General features: G+C 40.5%; 1 protein-coding gene across 1 annotated transcript in view; it reads right to left on the bottom strand.

The window, feature by feature from the left end:
* Positions 1-13,381: 13,381 nt before the first annotated feature.
* Positions 13,382-21,321, bottom strand: part of DGKK (diacylglycerol kinase kappa) — a 131,485-nt gene continuing 123,545 nt past the window's right edge. The window contains exons 26-28 of the mRNA XM_016218537.2: positions 17,736-17,846; positions 15,094-15,217; positions 13,382-13,965 (exon numbers count right to left, since the gene is read on the bottom strand). Of these exons, the coding sequence (XP_016074023.2) occupies positions 13,889-13,965; positions 15,094-15,217; positions 17,736-17,846 (312 nt within the window). The 3' untranslated portion in view covers positions 13,382-13,888. The remainder of the gene's footprint in view (positions 13,966-15,093; positions 15,218-17,735; positions 17,847-21,321) is intronic.

The raw sequence follows: 21,321 nt of genomic DNA, 5'->3' as shown, positions 1-21,321 counted from the left end.
TATTAAAATACATTTCATTTTCAAAATTGAGCTATCAGCTGTTAAAGTGTGTATACATTTTTGGGGGGATGACTTGTATTTTTAATAGTTTTATTAAGATATAACTCACATATACAATTCATCCATTTAAGTGTGCAATTTAATAGTTTTTAGTATATTCACAGAGTTGTACATCTATTGCCACAATCTAATTTTGAAACACTTTTATCACCCCAAAAAGAAACCCTATACCCATTAGCAGTCAATCCCCATTCCACCCTATCCCCACAATCTTCAGTCCTAGACAACCACTAATTTATTTTCTGTCTCTATAGATTTGCCTATTCTGGTTATTTCATAGAAATTAAATGACAAAATTTGTGGCCTTTTCTGTCTGGCTTCTTTCACTTAACATAATGTTTTCCAGGTTTACCCATGTTGTAGCATGTGTTGTACTTCATTTCCTTTTATTGCTGAATAACATTCCATTCTATGGATATACTACATTTTATTTATTTAGTCATCAGTTGATGAAAATTTGAGTTGTTTCTACTTTTTGGCTCGAATTATGAATAATTCTGCTTGAACATGCCTGGTCAAGTTTTGTGTGGACATATGTTTTATGTCTCTTGTGTGTATGCTTAGAGGTGGAATTGCTGGATCATGTACTATTTTAATTCTCAACAGAATTTTACATTCTCCACATCTTCTCTAACACTTTTATTACCTTTTTGGAAAAATTATAGCCTTCTACTTGGGTGTGAAGTGGTATCTTATTGTGGTATTGCTTTTCCTTTCCCTGAATATTAATGATGTTGAGCATATTTTCATGTGTTTATTTGCCATTTGTGTATTGTCTTTGGAGAAATGACTATTCAAATTCTTTGCCAACTTTTAATTGGGTCATTTGTCTCTTTATTATTGAGTGGTAAGAGTTTTTTATATATTCTGGATCATACATATCATTTGCAAATATTTTCTTTGGGTGGTCTTTATTTTCTTGATAAATGTTATTTGAAGCATAAAAGTTTAAAATTTTGAAGTCTAATATATCTATTTTTGGTTTTGTATCATATCTAAGAAGTCAATGTCTAATCCAAGGTGATGAAGATTTAACCCCATGTTTTATCCTAATAGTTTTATATATGTAGCTCTTACATTTAGGCCTTAAATCTATTTTGAATTAATTTTTATATATGGTGTGATATAAGGGTCCAACTTTATTTTTTTGCATGTAGATATCCAGTTGCCCCAGCACCATTTGTTGAAAAAGCTCTTGGTGCTGTTGTTGAAACTTAATTGACTGTAAATATGAGATCTCATTTCTGGAGTATCAATTGTATCCCATTTACCTATATATCTATCCTTATTCCAGTAACACCACTTTGATTACTGTAGCTTTGTAGTCAACTTTGGAATCAGGAAATGTGAGTTCTCTAACTTTCTTCCTCCTTTTCAAGATTGTTTTGGTTATTTTATTATTTTTTTAGCATCGGCTCTTTAATTTCTGAAAAGAAAGCTGGGATTTTGGTAGAAATTGCATTGAATTTATAGATTAATTTGGGGATTATTGCCATCTTAACCATATTAAATATTCTAATCATGTGTTTTGTATCAGTCTCAGCCTATAGATAACCAGTGTTGTAGCTGGACTGGCCTTTGTGTTTCTTATTAAGATTGAGAGACACTTGCAGCAATAACCATCAGGAAACTTTGAAAGAGATAAGGTTTATTACTTAGAGGTCATGGAAATTACACAGCACATCTGGTTCCAGACTAACCACTTAGTAACACACATACACCAGACAGATCTGAATAACACTGCAAAGGCTTTGAAAACTGAACTGACATTGGGGCCTTCAGCCCACAGAAAGCTGGTAGAAACCTGTGGCCTGAAAATCAGATTGACTGCTAAAGCAAAAATATAAATGTTTTTTATACGACTTAAGCAACCTGTTTTATAATGTCATATTCAAAATGTCCAGGATATCAACCATATTCACAGTTTAAAGAAGAAAAATCACATATCAATTGATGCAGTAAAAGCATCTGACAAAACACAGCATTCATCCATGATAAAATAATCAACTAAGAATAGGTGTTAACTTCCTCAGTCTGATAAAGGCTGTCTCCAAAAATCTGCATGTAACGTCATATTTAATGGTGAAAGACTGAATACTTTCCTCTAAGATTAGGAACAAGGCAAGGATGTCTACTCTCATCAGCTCTATTAATATTATGCTAAAAGTTATCCCATGCAATGAAACAAGAAAAAGAAATAAAAAGAATATAGATTGAAAAGGAGGAAATAAAATTAACTTTTTTTTTTTTTTTTTTGCAGGTGACATGATTATATGTGTAGAAAATCTCAAAGAATCTACATAAAAAACTCCTAGAACTAATATGTTTGTTTAGCAAGGTCACAGGACACAAAGTCAACACACACACACACACAAACACAATCACATTTCTTTTTTTAAAAATTTATCTTTATTGTTGAAAGTATTACAGTTGTCCCATTCCCCCCCCCCCCAATTGACCTCCTCCACCTCGCTCCTACCCCCTCCTCATGCCTTCACTTCGTTATTGTCTGTGTCCATGGGTTATGCATATATGCATATAACTTCTTTGGTTAATCTCTTCCCACCCTTCACCCCCCTTCCCTCTTCCCTCTGAAATATGATCATCCATTGCATGCATCAATGTCTCTGCATCTATTTAGTTTGTCAGATTCTTTTGTTCATTAGCTTCTTCTTAAAGAAGGCCCTTCAACATTTCATGTAGTACTGGTCTGGTGGTGATGAACTCCTTTAGCTTTTCATTGTCTGAGAAGCTCTTTATCTGACCTTCAATTATAAATGCTAGCTTTGCTGGGTAGAGTAATTTTGGTTGTAGGTGCTTGTTTTTCATTACTTTGAATATTTCTTGCCACTCCCTTCTGACATGCAAGGTTTCTGTTGAGAAATCAGCTGACAGTCATATGGGTGCTCCCTTCTAGGTAACTAACCGCTTTTCTTTTGCTGCTTTTAAGATTCTCTCTTTATCTTTAACCTTTGGCATTTTAATTATGATGTGTCTTGTTGTCGGCCTCTTTGGGGTTCCTCTTGTTTGGGACTCTCTGTGCTTCCTGGACTTGTAAGTCTATTTCTTTCACCAGGTAGAGGAAGTATTCTGTCATTATTTTTTCAAATAGGTTTTCAATTTCTTGCTCTCTTTCTTCTCCTTCTGGTATCCCAATAATTCGAATGTTGGGCTGCTTGAAGTTGTCCCAGAGGTTCCTTATGCTTTCTTCATATTTCTGGATTCTTTTTTCTTTTTGCTCTTCTGGTTGGGTGTTTTTTGTTTACTCCTGGTGCAAATTGCTGATTTGATTCTCAGCGTCCTCTACTCTATTGTTGATTCCCTGTAAATTGTTCTTCATTTCACTTCCGGTAGCCTTCATTTCTGATTGGTACTTTATTATGTCATTGATGATCTCACTAGTTTTCTTAACAGTCTTACTAAAATCCTTGAGCATCCTTATAACCATTCTTTGCCTCCACATTTTGGCTGCTTCTAGGTGTTTGTTTCTATGTATTAGGCAGAGCTGCTATGTCTCCTGGAATTGGTAGAGTGGCTCTGTGTAGTCAGCTCCCCAGTCATCTGAGCTGGGCCTTCTAGGTATTCCCCTGTGTGGGTTGTGTTCACTGTCCTGTTGTAGCTGAGCCTTGGTTGGTGTTGGCACCACTGGAAGGAATTCACTCCCAGACCAATCAGCTTTGAGGACCAGCTGCAACTATAGCCAAAGAGCTGCTGTACTGGAGACATTCCTTTGGAGCAGAATTTACTTCAGTGGAACTTTGGTGTTCACCACATGTGCCCCTTGGGTGTGTCACTCATGAATGTGGTAGGGTTGTAAAACAGCATGGTCGAAGCTGACCACTAGGTGCACTGTCTCTGGGGCCTCCCGGGAGGTGTAAAGTCAGCCTGTGCCAGTTCCTTGCCCAAGGCCACCCAGCATGAGCTACACAGCATACTGCAGTTGTCTGCTACTTTGCTGCGCTGGGAGGTGTCCAGGAGAGGCCAAGCTATGAATCAATGCCAGCTGCTGCTAGTGCTAGGCCTGGGGCCACTCATCAAGATGTATGGAACATGCTGCTGCTTGTTTGAGAGATTTTAGGAAAGTCCTAAGCATGAGACTAGAGAGGCCACTTGCATAGAAAAGCCACTGGAAATGGTTTGGATGAGCTTGCAAGTAGGGAGGGGCGGGGTCTCCAGGAATCACCAGGCCGGGACCAAAGGTGTGAGTCAGGTGCTGGAGATTCAAAGATGGCACCTGCCTGCTGGCTCTTTGGGGGAAGGGCTTGCCAAAGGAGCAATGGCGTCTTCCAGCTCTTCTGTCTAGGAGAAAACTGCCCCTCCGCCTCTTGCCCTGATTTCAGGCAATTTAGTTCTCCCTGAATGTTCCAGGTTCCTTTCAAACTGTTGCCCAGTGCTGGAGCTCAGAGGGAGCACATCTGAGTGAGTCCGTGCCTGGGTCCTTTATGAGGAGCTGCCTGGGACTCCTGCAGCCTCTGCATCCCTCAGCGACAATCCCTGCTGGTTTTTACAGCCCGAAGTTGTGGGACTTCTCTTCCTGGCACTGGAACCCTGGGCTGGGTGGCCTGTTGTGGGGCAGGGACCCCTTGCTCCTCCAGGAAACCTCCATTGCAGAGATAGTCCTCCCAGATTTAAACCGCAGCACCGGGTGTGGGACTGTGGCTGAGTCTCTATGATTCAGCCCCAATCCCCCTGCATCTCTGCTCCTCCTACTGGTCTTTTTGCTTCTTTAGTTCCCTAGTTGTAGGACTTCTGTTCCGCTAGATTTCAGGAGGTTCTGAATGATGGTGGTTCTGTATTTTAGTTGTAATTTTGATGTGGTTGTGGGAGGTGGCTGGTACTGGGGTTACCTACGCCTCCATCTTGTTCATTCTCCCAAAATCACATTTCTGTATCCTGACAATGCACAAAGAAATTCAAACTTTAAGATGCCATTTATAATAGTTCCCCAAAATGAAATGCTTCAGTATAAATCTAATAAAATGTTTACATAATCTATGTGGTAGAAACTACAAAATGTTCATGTAAGAAATCATCTAAATTGAGATACATTGTGTTCATGGAATGGAAGTGTCAACTGAATAAAGATGTCACTTCTCAAATTGATCTGTATATTTAACTCAATACTTGTCAAAGTTCTAGCAGATTTTTTTTTTTTGTAGATATAGACAAACTGATTCTGAAATTTATATGGGCAAAAGAGCTAAAATAACTAAGACCATTCTGAAAAAGAATGAAGTTGGAAAAATCACACCACCTGATTTGAAGATTATAAAGCTACAGTAATGAATGTGGTATAGTACTGGGGAAGAGAAAGACACAGAGAAATACAATAGAATAGAGAGTCCAGAAATAGCCCCACACAATTATGGCTATTTTGGAGAAAGATACAAAAGCAATTCAGTGATAAAAGCAGTCTTTTTATTATTTATTATTATTTTAAAAAATATTTTTATTGTTGAGCATACTACAGATGTCCCCTCCTTTTTCTCCCTCTTGCCTCCCACCATCTGGTTTCTGCCCCACCCCAAGCCTTCACCACCCTATTGTCTGTGTTCATGGGCAATGAACATATGCATATAAGTTCTTTGGTTAACCTCTTTCCATGCCCCCTTCTCTCTGAGCTTTCTCAGTCTGTTCCATGTTTCCATGCCTCTGGTTCTGTTTTATTCATCAGTTTATTGTGTTCATTAGATTCCACATATAAGTGATATCATGTGATATTTGTCCTTCTCTGAGTGGCTTATTTCGCTTAGCATAATCATCTCCAGGTCCCTCCATGCTGTCTCTAAGGGTAATAGATCCTTCTTTTTTATAGCTGCATAGTATTTCATTGGGTAAGTGCACTACAGTTTTTTATCCATTCATCTACTGATGGGCACTTGGGCTGCTTAGCTGTTATAAATAATGCTGCTATGAACATAGGGGTGTATATATTATTTACAATTGGTGTTTCAGGATTCTTTGGATATATTCCCAGAAGTGGGATTGCTGGATCAAATGACAGTTTAATTTTTAATTTTTTGAGGAAACTCCATACTGTTTTCCATAGTGGCTGCACCAGTCTGCATTCCCACCAGCAGTGTCCTAGGGTTTCTTTTTCTCCACATCCTCACCAGCACTTGTTCTTTGTTGAATTATTGATAGTAGCTATTCTGGCAGGTGTGAGGTGGTACCTCATTGTCATTTTAATTTGCATCTCTCTGGCAATTAATGATATTTAGCATTTTTTCATATGTCTCTCAGCCATTTGTATGTCCTCTTTGGAGAAGTGTCTCTTCAGGTCCTCTGCCCATCTTTTAATTGGATATTTAAAATTTTATCTTTATTGTTGAAAGTATTACAGATGTCCCTCTTTTTTCTCCTTTTGACCCTTCAACCAAACACCCACCCCCTGCCCCAGGCCGTCACCACACTACTGCCTGTGTCCATGGTTTATGCATATAAATTCCCCCCACATTCCCTTGAGATTCGTCAGTCTGTTCCATGCTTCTATGTTACTGGATATATTTGTTTGTCTTTCTTTTGTTGAGTTGTATGAGTACTTTATATATTTTGGAAATTAACCGCTTATTAGATGTATCATTGGCAAATATGTTCTCCCATACCATGGGCTCCTGTTTCATTTTGATGCGGGTTTCTTTTGCTATGCAGAAGCCTTTTAGTTTAATGTAGTCCTATTTGTTTATTTTTTTCCCTTCATTTCTCTTGCCCTAGGCCAGGGGTGGGGAACATCTGGACAGGGCTGTGTATACCATGGGTGAAATAATTTGGTCCGGCCCTGCCAAGGCAACCGCAGGCAGGACTTGAAATTCAATAAATCTAGGAGCTTTTTTCATAGCTAATTTTGAAGTTGATAATTTTGTATGGCCCGAGAATGATGTTATAAATATCCAAATGGCCCTTCACAGGAAAAAGTTTCTCCATGCCTGCCCTAGGCCATGTATCAGTGAAAATTCTGCTATGTGAGATATCTGATATTTTGCTGCCTACATTTCCTTCTAGGATTTTTATAAAAGCAGTCTTTTTAATACATGGTTTTGGAAGAATTGGACATCTGTATGCCAAAAAATGAACCTTCATTTAAACCTCATTTGTTTTTCAAAAATTAGTTCAAATGGAATCAGATCTAAAATTAAAACATAAACTATAAAACCTATAGAAGTCAACATAAGAGAAAATCTTTGTGACCTGGGGTTAAATCAGTGTTTCTGAGCAGCAGCACTATTGACATTTTGGGCCGGATAGTTCTTTGTTGTGGGAACTTTCCTGTGCATTGTAGGATATTTGGCCGTATTCGTGACCCTTAACCATTAGATACCAGTAGCCCTTCCCAAGTCGTGACAACCAAAAGTGTGTCCAGATATTGCTCAATGTTTCCAGTGGCAAAATCATCTGTTGTTGAAAACAATTGAGCTAGTGGAAGAGTTCTTAGATATGACACAAAAAGCACAGTCCATAGAAGGAAAAAAAAAAGGTGACTTGTTCTTTATAAAAGTGTAAAACTTTTCCTCTGAAAGATATTAAGAGAATGAAAAGATAAACTACAGACTTTCAGAAGATATTTGTAAATGATATCTGCCAAAAAACTTGGATCTAGGATATATAAAGAATTCTGAAAACTCAACAATGAGTAAATGAAAAACACAATTACAAAAAAGGGAAAAGAATTTGAACAAATACTTCACCAAAGGGGATTTAAGTGTGACAAATAAGCACATAAAAAGATGTTGAACGTCATTTGGTGTTAGGGAAATGCCATGATGAGATGCCATTAAACACCTATTAGAATGGCTAAAATAAAAATTAATTTATTCCAAGAGCTGATGAGGATGTAGAGCATGTGGAACTCTCACATATTGCTAGTTTGGATGCAAAATGGTACAGCCACTCTGGAAAACAGTTTGGAAGTTTCTTACCAAGTTAAACTTGTGTTTATCACATAACCCAGCAATCCTACTCCTGAGTAATTATCCTAGAGAGGTGAATACAGTAACCTATATATGAATGTTTACAGCAGCTCTATTCATAAAGTTTCTTCAGTGGGTGAGTGGATAAATGAAACGGTGGATCCATAGGATCGAATACTACTCAGCAATACAAAGGAACATATTATTGATTCACATGACAACTTGAAAGAATCTGAAAGGCTGAGTTAAAGAAGCTTGTCTCAAAAGGTTACATATTCTATGACATTCTTTTGTTGTTGTTGACAGTATTACAGATGTCTCCCATTTTCTCCCTTTTTGACCCTTCCACCTAACTCCTGCCCTACCCCAGGCCTTCCCCATACTATTTATTGTCTGTGTTATGCATATATGCATATATGTTCTTTGTGAATGGCTTCCTGCTCCCCACTCCCCAGTCCACTCTCCACTGAGATCTGTTATTCTGTTCCATGCATCCATATCTTTGGACCTATTTTGTTCATCAGTTTATTTTGTTCATTAGATTCCACATATAAGTGAGATCATGTGATATTTTCCTTTTTCTGACTGGCTATTTTGCTTAGCATAATACTCTCCAGGTCCATCCATGTTGTCCCAAAGGGTAAGAGCTCCTTTTTTATAGCTGCATAGTACTCTATTGTGTGAATGTACCACAGCTTTTTTATCCACTCATCTACTGATGAGCACTTGGGCTGTTTCCAGATCTTAGCTATTGTAAATAATGCTGCTTTGAATATAAAGGTGCATATATTCTTTCTGATAGGTGTTTCAGGATTCTTTGGTTATATTCCTAGAAGTGGGATTGATGGATCAAATGGCAGTTTAATTTTTAATTTTTTGAGGAACCTCCATACTGTTTTCCAGTCGCTGCACCAGTCTGCATTCCCACCAGCAGTGTATCAGGGTTCCCCTTTCTCCACATCCTCACCAGCATTTGTTATTTATTGATGTATTGATGATAGTGGTTCAAACAGGTATGAGGTTGTATCTCCTTTGTGGTTTTAATTTGCATTTCTGATGACTAGTGATGTTGAGTATGTTTTCATATGTCTCTTGGCCATCTGTATGTCCTCTTTGGAGAAGTGTCTATTTAGGTCCTTTGCTCATTTTTTATTGGATTGTTTGTCTTCCTGTTGTTGAGTTGTATGAGTTCTTTGTATATTTTGGAAATTAACCCCTAATCAGGTGCATCATTGGCAAATATACTTTCCTATACAGCAGTTTCCCTTTTAAATCTGACATCCTTAAAAGAAAAAAAAAAACTGTTGTAATGGAAAATAGGTCAGTGTTAGAGATATGGTTAAGGTGTGGCTATAAAGGAATGATGTGAAGGAGATTTATGGGCAGTGAAAACTATTCTGTATAGTGGTGGTGGTTACTAGAATATCTACATGTGTTAAAATTCACTGAATTTTACACCAAAAGAAAAAAAGACAATTTTATTTTACAGTAATTTAAAAAAGACTTAAATTCAATTCTAATGGAACTTTTCTAGCCTATAGGATGTATCCTAAACTTCATAACATGAATTACAGAGCCCCCCTTGGTGGTAGTTCCTCAGCAATGGACCTGTTTCCCTCGGAAAGCCTAAGAATGTAGTTTTTTATGGGGGTAGACTGAAATGTGGTTTTGAAGATCACAACTGTTTTGTCTCTAAGTAAGCGACAGTTTTAGTATTGGTAAGGCAATGATTTAGAAGATCTGGCTTCTTATCCTGGTGTAGCATTTTGTGGAATAATGTTCTATTTTAGCTTCATTTGTCTACCAATTAATTGTGACTAATACCTGGCTCTTCCAGGGTCTCTGTTGGTAGGGCAGAAATTGAACCATTTTTGATCCCAGGTCTCACCAATTTTGCATCTGAACAGAGCAGTCCACCCTACCTCAAACCCTTCTGGAAGGGTGAGGAGTACGTAATGTATGTGTTATGTGGCCAGACTGTATTGTCAAAAGTTCTTTAAGGTGCTTTTTGCATTTGTGCATCTATTTAGCAGTCATGGCTGTACTCCTCTACCTTACTTTCCCTCTCCAATTCATTTCATTGAAATCTAGGTGCTGCAGAGAATTGGTTTCTAGAACAATTACAGTGGCAGGTGTTTCTCCACAGGATTGAACTGAATTGCAGCTAGGTTTTAGAACTTTTTGTGGCAGTCTGATGGAGATCATCCTGATGGAGATTCTTGGCTTGTGCTGCTGCTGTCCTCCCTTACCTGCCATCCCTACATGCATGTGGCTTGTTTAGAGCTTGGATACCACCGAAACTCATCCACCATTTCCAATACCATTCATCTCCCTCCATCCTGAAGTAAATGATGAGACACTGGTGCTGATAATGTTTATCCATTTATTAAAATATTTTAAGAAGCAAAACTATTAACTTTCATTAACTTTGAAAACTGGTGTTCCATTTTTTTTGTGGGGAGGAGGAACAGGCAAACTTTGTGGACTTTTTCTTTCTGCTTTTCCTGTTATCCCACAACTATCCCAGCTTCCACCCCCAACCAGCCCCTGGCCCTGCTGCTTATTTGCAGGGGCCTTTGAAAAAAGAAAAACATGGAACAGAAAACAACATAGATTACAAACTAGCAAATATACAGATGCAATCCAGGTCCTTTACAGGATGGAATGGTGCTAATGGATTTGGTTGCTTTGGTATTAGTTTCTGCTTCTTACGAAACTAAAATTATTCTACTTGTGTCCTGAGGGAAGATTATGTTGATCCCAACTGTCTTCTGATCAACCTTTAACCTAGTTTATTAAGTTGAAAATCTCTTATTCTTCCCCTGCCCTTTTGGACACAGTACAGGTCCTTTTTGGAGAGAGGGCTGATAGCTGCTGGCTTATAGTATTGACACCAGAAGCAATTACTGGCAGTCCAAGTCTCTTGGTGTTTTTCTCCACTGTTCTTTCCAGGTATTGCCCACTCAATCCCTCAGAAAGTGCTACCAAAAATGCAACCAAACCCCAGAACTTTGGCTCTTAATGGCATCTCTGAACAAATTGAGGTGGGTATTTGATGTCTGGTCCTACCACCCGAGCAATTGTATTACTGTAAGTAGTTAATAATGAAGTCCTGAAAGGAGCTTATGCATCCAGAGGCTAAGCCAACTCCCTTGAGAAAGAGATCACCATTTCTTGCTTTGTTTGCAAGCTAGTATACGCAAGAACAGGTGCTCAGCAAGCTGTCTTCCTTTTGGGGAAGCAACTGGTAACTAAGCAATTTAGGAGATAACCAAGCGATTTAGCAAGCCACACCTGCTCCTGGGTCTAATCACCTATCAATTCTGCTCCATGAATTGACTTCAGCCTCAAATCCATGTTGTTTTGTTCAATATCATTCTGGCTCAGAGTGGGTGAAAGGGAATCCGAATGGTACAACAAAGCAACCATAGCACTACAGTGTACAAAGACATATCGTAAGTCAGCAAAGTTAGCACAGGAGATGGAGTCCTATTATAGTTTACTATCATCAGTTATAAAAAGAATTAGAAGACAAGGCCCTGTTTAGGCACTGCCAAGATAAGGCTACCCTCTCCCAGGATTTCCTTCTTTTTCCTTAAGTTTGCTCTTTTGGAAAATTTCCATTTTGGAAAAGGTTCTTCTGAGAAAAATGCAACTTGGTTCCCAACTCTGTGAGTAAGTGTGCAGGTGGTAATGTGTGCAGCCACAGAGGAACCAAGTCAGGCTGCAGTGGTGACCTTGCTGATTTAATTTAATACCTCCTCCTGGGAAGAAAGAATGATGCAGAGAAAGCCAAAGACACAGCAACAGCACATTCCCCACTCAAATATGTACAGTAAATTAACATATGCTGATGCTTAAATAAGTTTTCAATGTTTTATCTTTTCCATTAACGTTCTTCTGAAGTTGTAGAGTTAGAACTTCTTAATTTGTTTGGCACAGCAATCAGACATTTGGGGACTATCCCCTTGTTAGTACTTTTTCTCCTCACCCCTGCAGAGGTGAAACACAGGCAGCTGGTTTAAGTGGACTAGGCTGGTGGAATTCCAGAGCTGAGAAACAGTGGTTAGAGTCTGGATTGTGCACCTCAATGAACCAGCCTGGATGGAGTCAGGTAACTGAGCACACTAAGTTTGAGAAGTAGGGAGAGGCCAGTTTTCTGGCTTTCTTTTGATTAGTGGGAAGGGACACTTAGCTAAAGGTGTGAGTTGAGGGTGGGATAGAGAATACAAGGCGGACCAGAGAGAATCTCTCTGGACACTGGAGTTTGATTAGGTTTGCTTGACTGGGAGTGGGCATTGAAACAATGTTAATTGGGATTGGGAGCAATTTTGGCACAGTTTGTTTTCATGAGAAATTTGGAAGAACCATGGGAGAAGCAAGGCTCTTAGCCTCCATTCTCTCAGGCCCATGTTCTTTCTGGTTACTCTGAATGCCCCTCTGTACTCAAGGGAAAGAGCAAGATGGGAAATTCAAAGATGATTTGGGAATCACCCAACAGCCTGTCCAGAAGATGCAAGCCCAGATGGAGCTTGTGCGGAAGGGCCTAGGTTGTTACTTGATTGTCAGGCAGTCCCTAGCTCAGGCATCTAAGTCACAGAGCTCAAGGACTGGTTGCTCCATATGGTCTTTTTAGTGGGGAAGGAGACAGCACATGTCAGGGCAGTTGCTGATGTAGAGTCCAGAACAAATAGGGAAAAAAGGCAGCATGCCAGCTTAGGCCCCACTCTAGGGCATTAGTGTTTTGTTCTCCTTTCCATGGCCTGGCTCAGAATTTTAAAGGGGCATCAGAATCAGCTGGGCTATAGGCAGATCCCAGGCACTTCAAAGACACTGAAAATGCACCAAAAGATTAGAAGTTCCACCAAGAAGTAGGGCAGTTGGTAGAGGTATATGTGTGTGTCCGTGTGTGTACATGTGCATATGTGTAGGGTAATGGGGATGGGTGATGGGATCAGGGTGAGGAGTGATTCCTGTGTTAGCACAATAAATTATAGGGTCACTTAGAGGTCGAGTTGTATTCTCAGCTCTTAAAAATATATATATATAATATATATATATAATATATATAATATAAACATCTTTATGTCTCTATACATAATCTATACTGCAGCACAGCAGCAAAACATCGAGTTAAAAAATCCAGTAAGAATGCAGGCAAACACTCCATGGAAACATGCAGGCTAGGATCAAGGCAGTAGGAAGGGAGCCTGTATGATTGCCATAGGGGTGAATTCCAACCAATGCACCCACACAGCCACTAGAGCACCACCTGGACATGTGCAAAGACATACATGCACACATGGAAAAACAAAAAATTTGCAGAGAGCAGTCACTACATTTACAAGAAAAGATTTCACATGATTATTGTAATAGGCAAATGGACAAGCCCCCAGGACCTCGTTGTCATCTTAATAAACCAACTAGAAGAGACTTCCTGAAGTTGCAAGTTGCAACTGACAGGACTGGGGGAGAAAGACAACCAAGCCTGGCTATCCTGACCCCTCTCCTCATCTCCCTGAGAGTATATCATTCATTCCCTAGCATCAATAGTTTCTCTGCTAGTCAGAGAAAATCATTCCCAAACTCCCTGAAGAGGTGAACTACCTTGAATCCTTTGTAGATCCCAGGCCATTCGTAAAGAATGTAACCCAATTAAATACTGTAGTTGTTCAATGTGCACAAAGAGGAGAACTGAATAAGACAACTCGAAACAGGAATCTTTGGCCAATGAGATGATTTAAACCTCTAAGGAGACCTGATTGAGTCCAGAAAAAGTGTATTAGTATAAAGAATTAGAGGATCTTTCTTGGTGGTGCTCATGTTTGTTCTGAAATAATTTAGTCTAGCCTGTATTGAGGTTTTGAGAGTTTTTTAGTAGAATTCTAAATGTTGTGAGTTCTCCTTTCAGCTTTCAAGGGCTACAGTTGAGATCTTGATGATTTTGGAGGGTCATCATCTTTTGCTTCATCACGATTTCTGTGATGCCACAAATTTCCTTCAGAGAAAAAAACAAGTATAGAAATAATGAGGTTAGCACATTGCCAGATGTCCAAATATATGGATCCTTAAGAGAGCAAACAAAGAGTCTGTTAGGAGACAGACTGGTTTATTTTTACTGTACCAACCACCTCTGAACCATCCAAGAAAACCAGCTGATACCATGTGAGCCAAAAACAAATGGGGTAAGTTCTCAGAACCTGAAAATCCATGGAACTTCAGAAAAGTAACTGCCTGTTATCATTCTTAAATACCATTGTCTCCTAACTGGCATATTCTTAGGGAATCAAACACCTTGGACCAAACTTGAGAAAACACAGCTTGGTCCAGGAGATTCTCTCATGATATTTGTGCAAACTCCCACTTCCTCAAAAACAAAACAAACTGACATCCTCCATTCCTTTTCCCCTATGTCTACTATTGCTATATCTTTCAAGCTTCCAGGTTGTCTAGGCCCAAAATTTAGGAGAGAACATTGACATCAGAATTGGCATAACTGACAACTCTAAAGAGAACCTTCTTTCGAGCCTCACTGACATATCAATAATGCATAAGTCCAATTTTGAAGATGGAATGGAACCAAAATTCAAATAATGCAAAATAGAAATTTTGTATTTCCAGGGACTTACTATAACAGATAGGAAGTAAAAATGTTTAGATAGGTCATGGAACCTGTTCCTAACCCTGTAGTTGCCCAGCACTGATATACTCCCAACCTATCTCAAATAATACTATTTTCTGGAAGAGGACTAAAATCTTGTAGTTGTATTTGACTGGGAGAGAGACCTAAGTATGATTATTTTGCCATACTTATCAACCCAGAACAGGAATGGGGCAAGCAGAAAAGGAATTGCCTGTTATCGTTTTTCTCTTCAGTTATCTATATCACAGAAACTACACAGCAAGGTTCTTTCTCAGGTTCTCCTCCTGCTGTGTCCATATCACTTTCTAACTCACACCTTGTCCAAGAGATGGCTTAGTGTTGCCTAAGGTTGGCTCTTGGCCAGCCTCTTCCTCCATCACCACCATACCTGTGAATATTTCTAATTGGAGCTTCAGGTCTCTGGGAGATACCAGGGTTGCTGGGGAGGTCTTCATGACCCCTATCCCTGTGGGAGAGACTTACCAATAAAACGCTGGACCCGTTGGCCTGATTTAGGCTTGTCTTCCTCTTCTAGCTTCTTCTTCCTTGATTTGGGGAACTTAACTTTCGATATGAGGGTTCTACTGTCAATGTCTGAAGACTTTTCCTGGGAAACCACAGCAAGAGGAAGGTAAAAATGTTAGTTGCCTAACATTCAGATACAATTCCTGGAGGCCTGGCAAGATGATGAACAAGGATGGCAGCAGAAAGCAGGCAGATCTGCTACCTATCCAGGTGTGGGAGACACACTTAACCACTAGCCCTATGCCCTAGGGAGGCAACTGTTCTGTATCAAGATCCTACTCTCTGCCAGGTGCCTTGCTAGATACTTTATTTAAAAAATGCTCTCATATAAGCCCCCAAACAACTTTGCAAGGTAGCTATTATTACATTTGTAGAAATAAGGAAGCAGAGGCTTGGAGAGGTAAAGTATGTCACCTGAGGTCTTGCATCTAACAATTAGTAGGGTGGGATTTCTAATGCCACTGCAGGCTCATGTGGCACCTCTGCATAAATTAGAAAAAATCACCCCTTCCTTCAAACATATAGTTTGGTAAAACCCAACTCATTCCCTTGGCCAAATAAATACCTCGCAATAAGGAAGAACCTGCCTCACAGGCCACCTGCTTCCCTGTCTAGAATACAAAGAAGGTTCTTTACACATATCTCTTAATTATGAATGTGGGTTCAGTGATGTATACAGATCATGCAGGCGCTTTAATTCCAGCTTAGCCTCCTATTCCTCTCGCTCCTGCAAAAGTGTGCTTGTTTTACTACTGGTCTCAGTAAAACATTATCCAAAGGTCCAGCCAAACACATTCCAAAAGCTTTGGGGTTTTCTTCTCTGCAATATTATGTATGCCTCTGATGCCTTCCATTAGAAGAAAAGTATAAACCTGTCCTCTTCCTCTCCCTGCTCTGGCTCCCACTTACCCTCTCTCCTCTGAGCTATGTGTAAGGACCTTCAGAATTGCCTTTGAGAAGAAACCTAAAGGAAGGGCACAGGATGTTGCCCCTCAGCCAAAGCCATAGAAAGCTAAATGAATAATTGACTCATCCTGCTTTTTCCACCAAAGTGGATCTGAATCTTTTGTGGCCTTAAGATGAGCAATATTAGTGTCACATGAATGAGCAACATCTTCCTGGCTTTCTTTCAATCCACTCTTCCCTTCTTTAGAGCCTCACTTTATCGTTATGGTAATACTGAAATTCAGAAAAGAGATTCTGCCCCAGGCCAGGTCGACTCACATACTGAGATCTTAGGCCATGGGCAGTTTTTCTTATTTCTCTCAGTATCCAGTCCAGTTTCTTAGTTAGGGAGGTTGGTGAGATATAGCTGCACTGGGTAACAAGAGAAATAGGATGCTACATGGTTTGCTTCCTTTTCTGCATAACAGCGTGTTTTCCCCTCCTAGAGGGCTAGTGATTAAGAGCAGCAAAGTCATCATCAAAGGCATATGAGACAGTTATTAAGTCCTTTAGGACCTAAAGTTGTATGTGGCATTTTCTCTTAAACTGTAGCCTGGCCCAGCAGGGTGTGGCTCAGCGGTTGGGCCTCAACCTAAGATCCAGGAGTTAGCACTTTGATTCCCAGTCAGGGCACATGCCTGGGTTACGGGCTCAATCCCCAGTCAGGGGTGTGCAGGAGGCAGCTGATTAATGATGACTCTCTCATCATTGATGTTTCTATCTCTCTCCCCCGTCTCTTCCTCTCTCTGAAGTCAATAAAGACATATTTAAACACACACACATATACACACACAAAACAGTAGCCTGATTGCTGCATGAGTCCAAACATGCATGTGTGGCTTGCTTACAACATGCATATAATTGGTGTATGGAGCCAGAAACAGGTATAATGAATAAGAGAACCAGGGATTCCTACAGTTTGAAATGAGCCATTCTATGGTGGGAATATTTAAAGAAAAACCCTGTAAGACCATAAAGGGAATAATTTACCTAGTAATAGGTGGACATTTTGGGGTCATTTGATTTATTTAATGGGACTATTTTTCAATCTCAGAGCTGTCCAAAAATGACAGCATCCCTACAACTACACTGCAGCCACTAGTGGCATGCTTGATTTGCTTTTAAGCCACACACCTTCTAGGGGTAGACCCTGGAGAGCCTACTATCCTCCCAGAGGGGGAGGGACAATAAGTAGCAGGGAGAGGTGATATTTGGAACATTTAACTACCGGTAAGGTCTGGGAACCAACCATTTAGACCAGAGGTTGGCTGTAAACAACTGGTATGGTCACAATGGTATGTACCAGATGAAATTCAGTCCTGGCAGCAGGTACTGAGCAGGGAGGGAAAATTGCAGCCAGGAGAATAGCACAGTAAAAAGAAAACTTGCTTGTTTTTTCCCAATCATTTCCTGCCACAGAGTAGTCCTTTCTGGTTACTTTCCCAAGGTCATCTAATTTTTTGGTGTTTTTTTCTGTCTTGTCCTGTCTACTTATGATGAGGAGATGGGTGGAGGAGTCTCCATTAAGCTCAAGCCAAAAACCACTAACTGGACTCCCTCTGCTACATCAGTCATTGTCCTGGCCCACACTAGAAGGTAGAGCACCAAGGAAGAATCCCTCTTCCCTTTTATTTTCCAATCCCCAGGTCACATACCTCTGGAACAAAGATTGAATTCATCCAGTTGATCTCAGATAGTTTTTCAAACTCCTTATTCATGGCATCCAGGGTGGTTTGCAATGTGACCTCATCCTCAGCATTTCTCAACTGGTGAATACAGGAAAAAGTGAGTATCCAATGCCTAGCACCCTGCCTTCACAGACTCTTGCCCTTTTCCCCACTCCTATTCCCTGCTAGTGGCCATGAGACCAAAGTGTGTCAACTTGAATCTTTTTTGGCCTTGAGGTCATGGAAAAGAGTAGAGAGCTCTTTTCTTTCTCAATAGGGAGACCCCCCCAAAAAACAACCAGATGCTGGGGCTTTCCTTGGGGCCTGAACATGCTCAGTTTGGCAAGCAGAAAGGTCCTTTGACCAAGGTCAATTAATACTGAGTTATACCCCTACAGTTTAGGGTCCAGGACAAGGGTCTCTATAAATAACAGCTACCAATTTTTGAGCACATACTATACGCCAGGCACCGTGCATTCATGGTTTCATTCCATCTTTCCAATAACTTTTCGATAGCTTGCAAAGTACTACTGTTCTCATTTTCCAGATGAGAAAACAGACTCAAAGAAATTTAGTGTTGAAAATCACATGGCTAGACAGGGACAGATCTGTTTAACTCTACAGCCTATCCTCTATACTGCACAGTCCCATAAAGATATGTGGGGTGGCTAGAGTTTTATATTCTATTTTCCTGTCCTTCTGGGGAATCTTTATTACATAGTTACTACAATTTAAAGGCTCCTTTGTGAAGCAAGGAGAGGCCTAGAGAGAGATTGGCTCAATTTTTCTTCCTGGCAAAGAGAGCCTGCCTCTTTTCAGGCTGTGCTTTAGCTCCTATCTATTCACTTAGTAAGAAATGAGTTCCAGATGGCTTGTCCCACAGGCTCAGGATAGTATTCCCTAGTAACCTCCAGCACCCACAGGGTGAACTCTGTTCAGCCCATGGAAGACTTAAAATGGATTCTTCTGGGACCATCTCCGACTCAGACAAACCAAGTTCTAGACCAGCAACATAGGTGAGATAGTTCATATTCCAGTAAATAGTGAACTGGGAATATAGATACATGCTGATATTTTGAACCTGGACATGCTTTCCAGCCCACCTAACTTGGCCTCACCTTCCCCCACCCTGGCATGCACTCCACTTTCAACCTGGCCCTTATGTGGCTTCCTGCTGTGCACTGGTCAATTGATGCTCCAGCCATAAGTGGAACCTTGCCAACTGTCACAAATGGGTGGCAGGTGAATGGGTGGGGGATGAGGCTGGAGGTTATGGCCACTCAGAATGGGATATAAGAGAGAAACAAGTCAGTGCTGACAAATATCTCTTGATTTCATTTTACAGCTAATGATTTAGGACAGTACAGAGTAGCCCAGATGCACAGGACATTTGTGTATGCATGGCAGTGGGATGGGGGAGAGTGGGTGTCAGGTAGAAATGGCCATCACTTCAAGGTAAAGGGGAAAGGGGCAGGAAGTCCTTAGAGGCATATTTACCCAAAGGTACAGAAAAGAAAGGAATTTGGGGCCTTGGAAAATGATTCCTAAACATAATAGGGAAGGAATACAATGGCTTCCTAATGACTTCTTATTTGGCACCTGGAGACTCAGGCTCTGAAAAATAGTAGGTGGTGGGCCCGAGTTTTGTACTCTATTTTCCTGTCCTTCTGGCTCCAGTAGAAACCTTGTCCAGGACTCTTCTCTGACTTAAAGGACTTTGCTGCTTATTTCTTGGTTCCTGTCCCAACACATCACTAGCCATATCACAAATGAGGTTGCCAAATAAGGGAAGTGGGAGTTTCTGAGTGGGATTTACTTCATCACAAATCTACATCCCTCTGCCAACACTGAGCTCTGTAGTATCCTCCTTTGAGGGGAGGAATAACAATACCCAAATGAAATAAGTCTTATCTTCATGCTACCTCTATGACATAGCCTTTCTGGAGATACTTGGTCATTCTTAATTAGCTGCTGCCTGATCCCTGGCTTCATTTGGATGTGTGTATGTGTGGGGGTCCTTATCAGGTCTTATGTTAAAAATGCTATGAGCTCAATTTGGGTTGTTGGCTGGCAAGAACCAATATTCATGTCATGAGCCTCAAGAAAATTTGAGTGGCAATGAAAGTCCAAATTCCTACCAATTCCCATACTTCTTGCTGCCCAAACTGGCAAGGCCATTGAGTTCTGTCTAGCCCAGCTGGGCATGGCTCAGCGGTTGAACGGCGACCTAGGATCCAGGCGATTGGGGTTCGATTCCTGGTCAGGGCACATGCCCGGTTGTGGGCTCAATCAATGACTCTCTCATCATTGATGTTTCTATCTCTCTGTCTCCCTCTCCTTTCCTCTCTCTGAAATCAATAAAGATATATTTTAAAAAAAGAGTTCTGTCTGTTGCTATTGTCTAAGGCTGAAAGACTCTAGCTTGGAGTTCAGATGTTGGGTCAGCCTGACCTGATTGCCTTAGCCTCTCCACTCCCTGTGCAGTGTGCAAATCAGATGTGTAAATGGAAAAGGGGAAGTGGATGAACTTCTTGGAATATCAACTCAGAAGCCCCTCTTCAAATAAACCGTAATTAGATGATAAGCAAGAACAGCACCTGCTGCATGACCTTAACAGCTAACCCCCAAATGGGGTAGTCATGATCAGCTGAATCATCAGAGCACACTCACTAAGTGTGCCTACGGGCTTTGCCTTCTGTGAAACACTCAGCTATTCTTGTAGCTCAAAAACTGAGCCTCAGTCTGTTTTCATTAAGACTAATAAAATTTCTATCAAGCTGCTACTATGTGCTAGGCACAGAGAGCTTGGCACTTAATATTCAATAATTGGTTTAATGCTCACAACAACCTGGGAAGGTAGAGATAACAATTTCTATTTTGTAGATAGGACAATTGAGATCCAGAGAGGTGAAATTATTTCACGCAGCTAGTGTTATGGATTCAACTGTGTCCCTATCCCCCCCAAAAGAGTTATGTTGAAATTCTAACTCCAGTATCTCAGAATGTGGCCTTATTTAGAAATAGGGCCATTGCTAATGTAATTGATTTTTAAGATGAGGTCATACTGCAGTAGGGTAGGTCCCTGATCCAGTATGACTGGTATCCTTATAAGAAGATGGCCATTTGAAGACAGAGAGACAAAGGGAGAATATTACATGAAGGTGGAGGATTGGAGTAATGTATCTACAAGACAAGGAACAACAAAGGTTGCCAGCAAGTCACTAGAAGATAAGAAGAAGCAAGGAAGGATTCCCATATAGGTTTCAGGGGGAATATGACCCTGTTGACACCTTGATTTCAGGTTTCTAGCCTACAGAACTGTGAGACAATGAATTTCTGTTGTTTTTGGTTACCCGGAATTTAGTACTTTGTTGTTTCAGCAGCCTTAGGAAATATAGCTAGTAAGGAGCACATTTAAGATTTGAACTCAGAGTCTCCCAACTTTTTCCACTATTCCCTGCTGTCTTCCCACATGGTGGTATGTGGTATGCAGACACTTGGGAGATACAGAGCAGCTCAAAAGAGCTTACTTTTTTTTTTCTTTTTTTGTTAATCTTCACCCATGGGTAATTTT

Source organism: Miniopterus natalensis, chromosome X (assembly GCF_054644295.1).
Source record: "Miniopterus natalensis isolate mMinNat1 chromosome X, mMinNat1.hap1, whole genome shotgun sequence".
Classification (NCBI taxonomy): Eukaryota; Metazoa; Chordata; class Mammalia; order Chiroptera; family Miniopteridae; genus Miniopterus; species Miniopterus natalensis.
The sequence above is the reverse complement of the archived record's forward strand: the minus strand, read 5'-3'. Positions and strand labels throughout refer to the sequence as shown.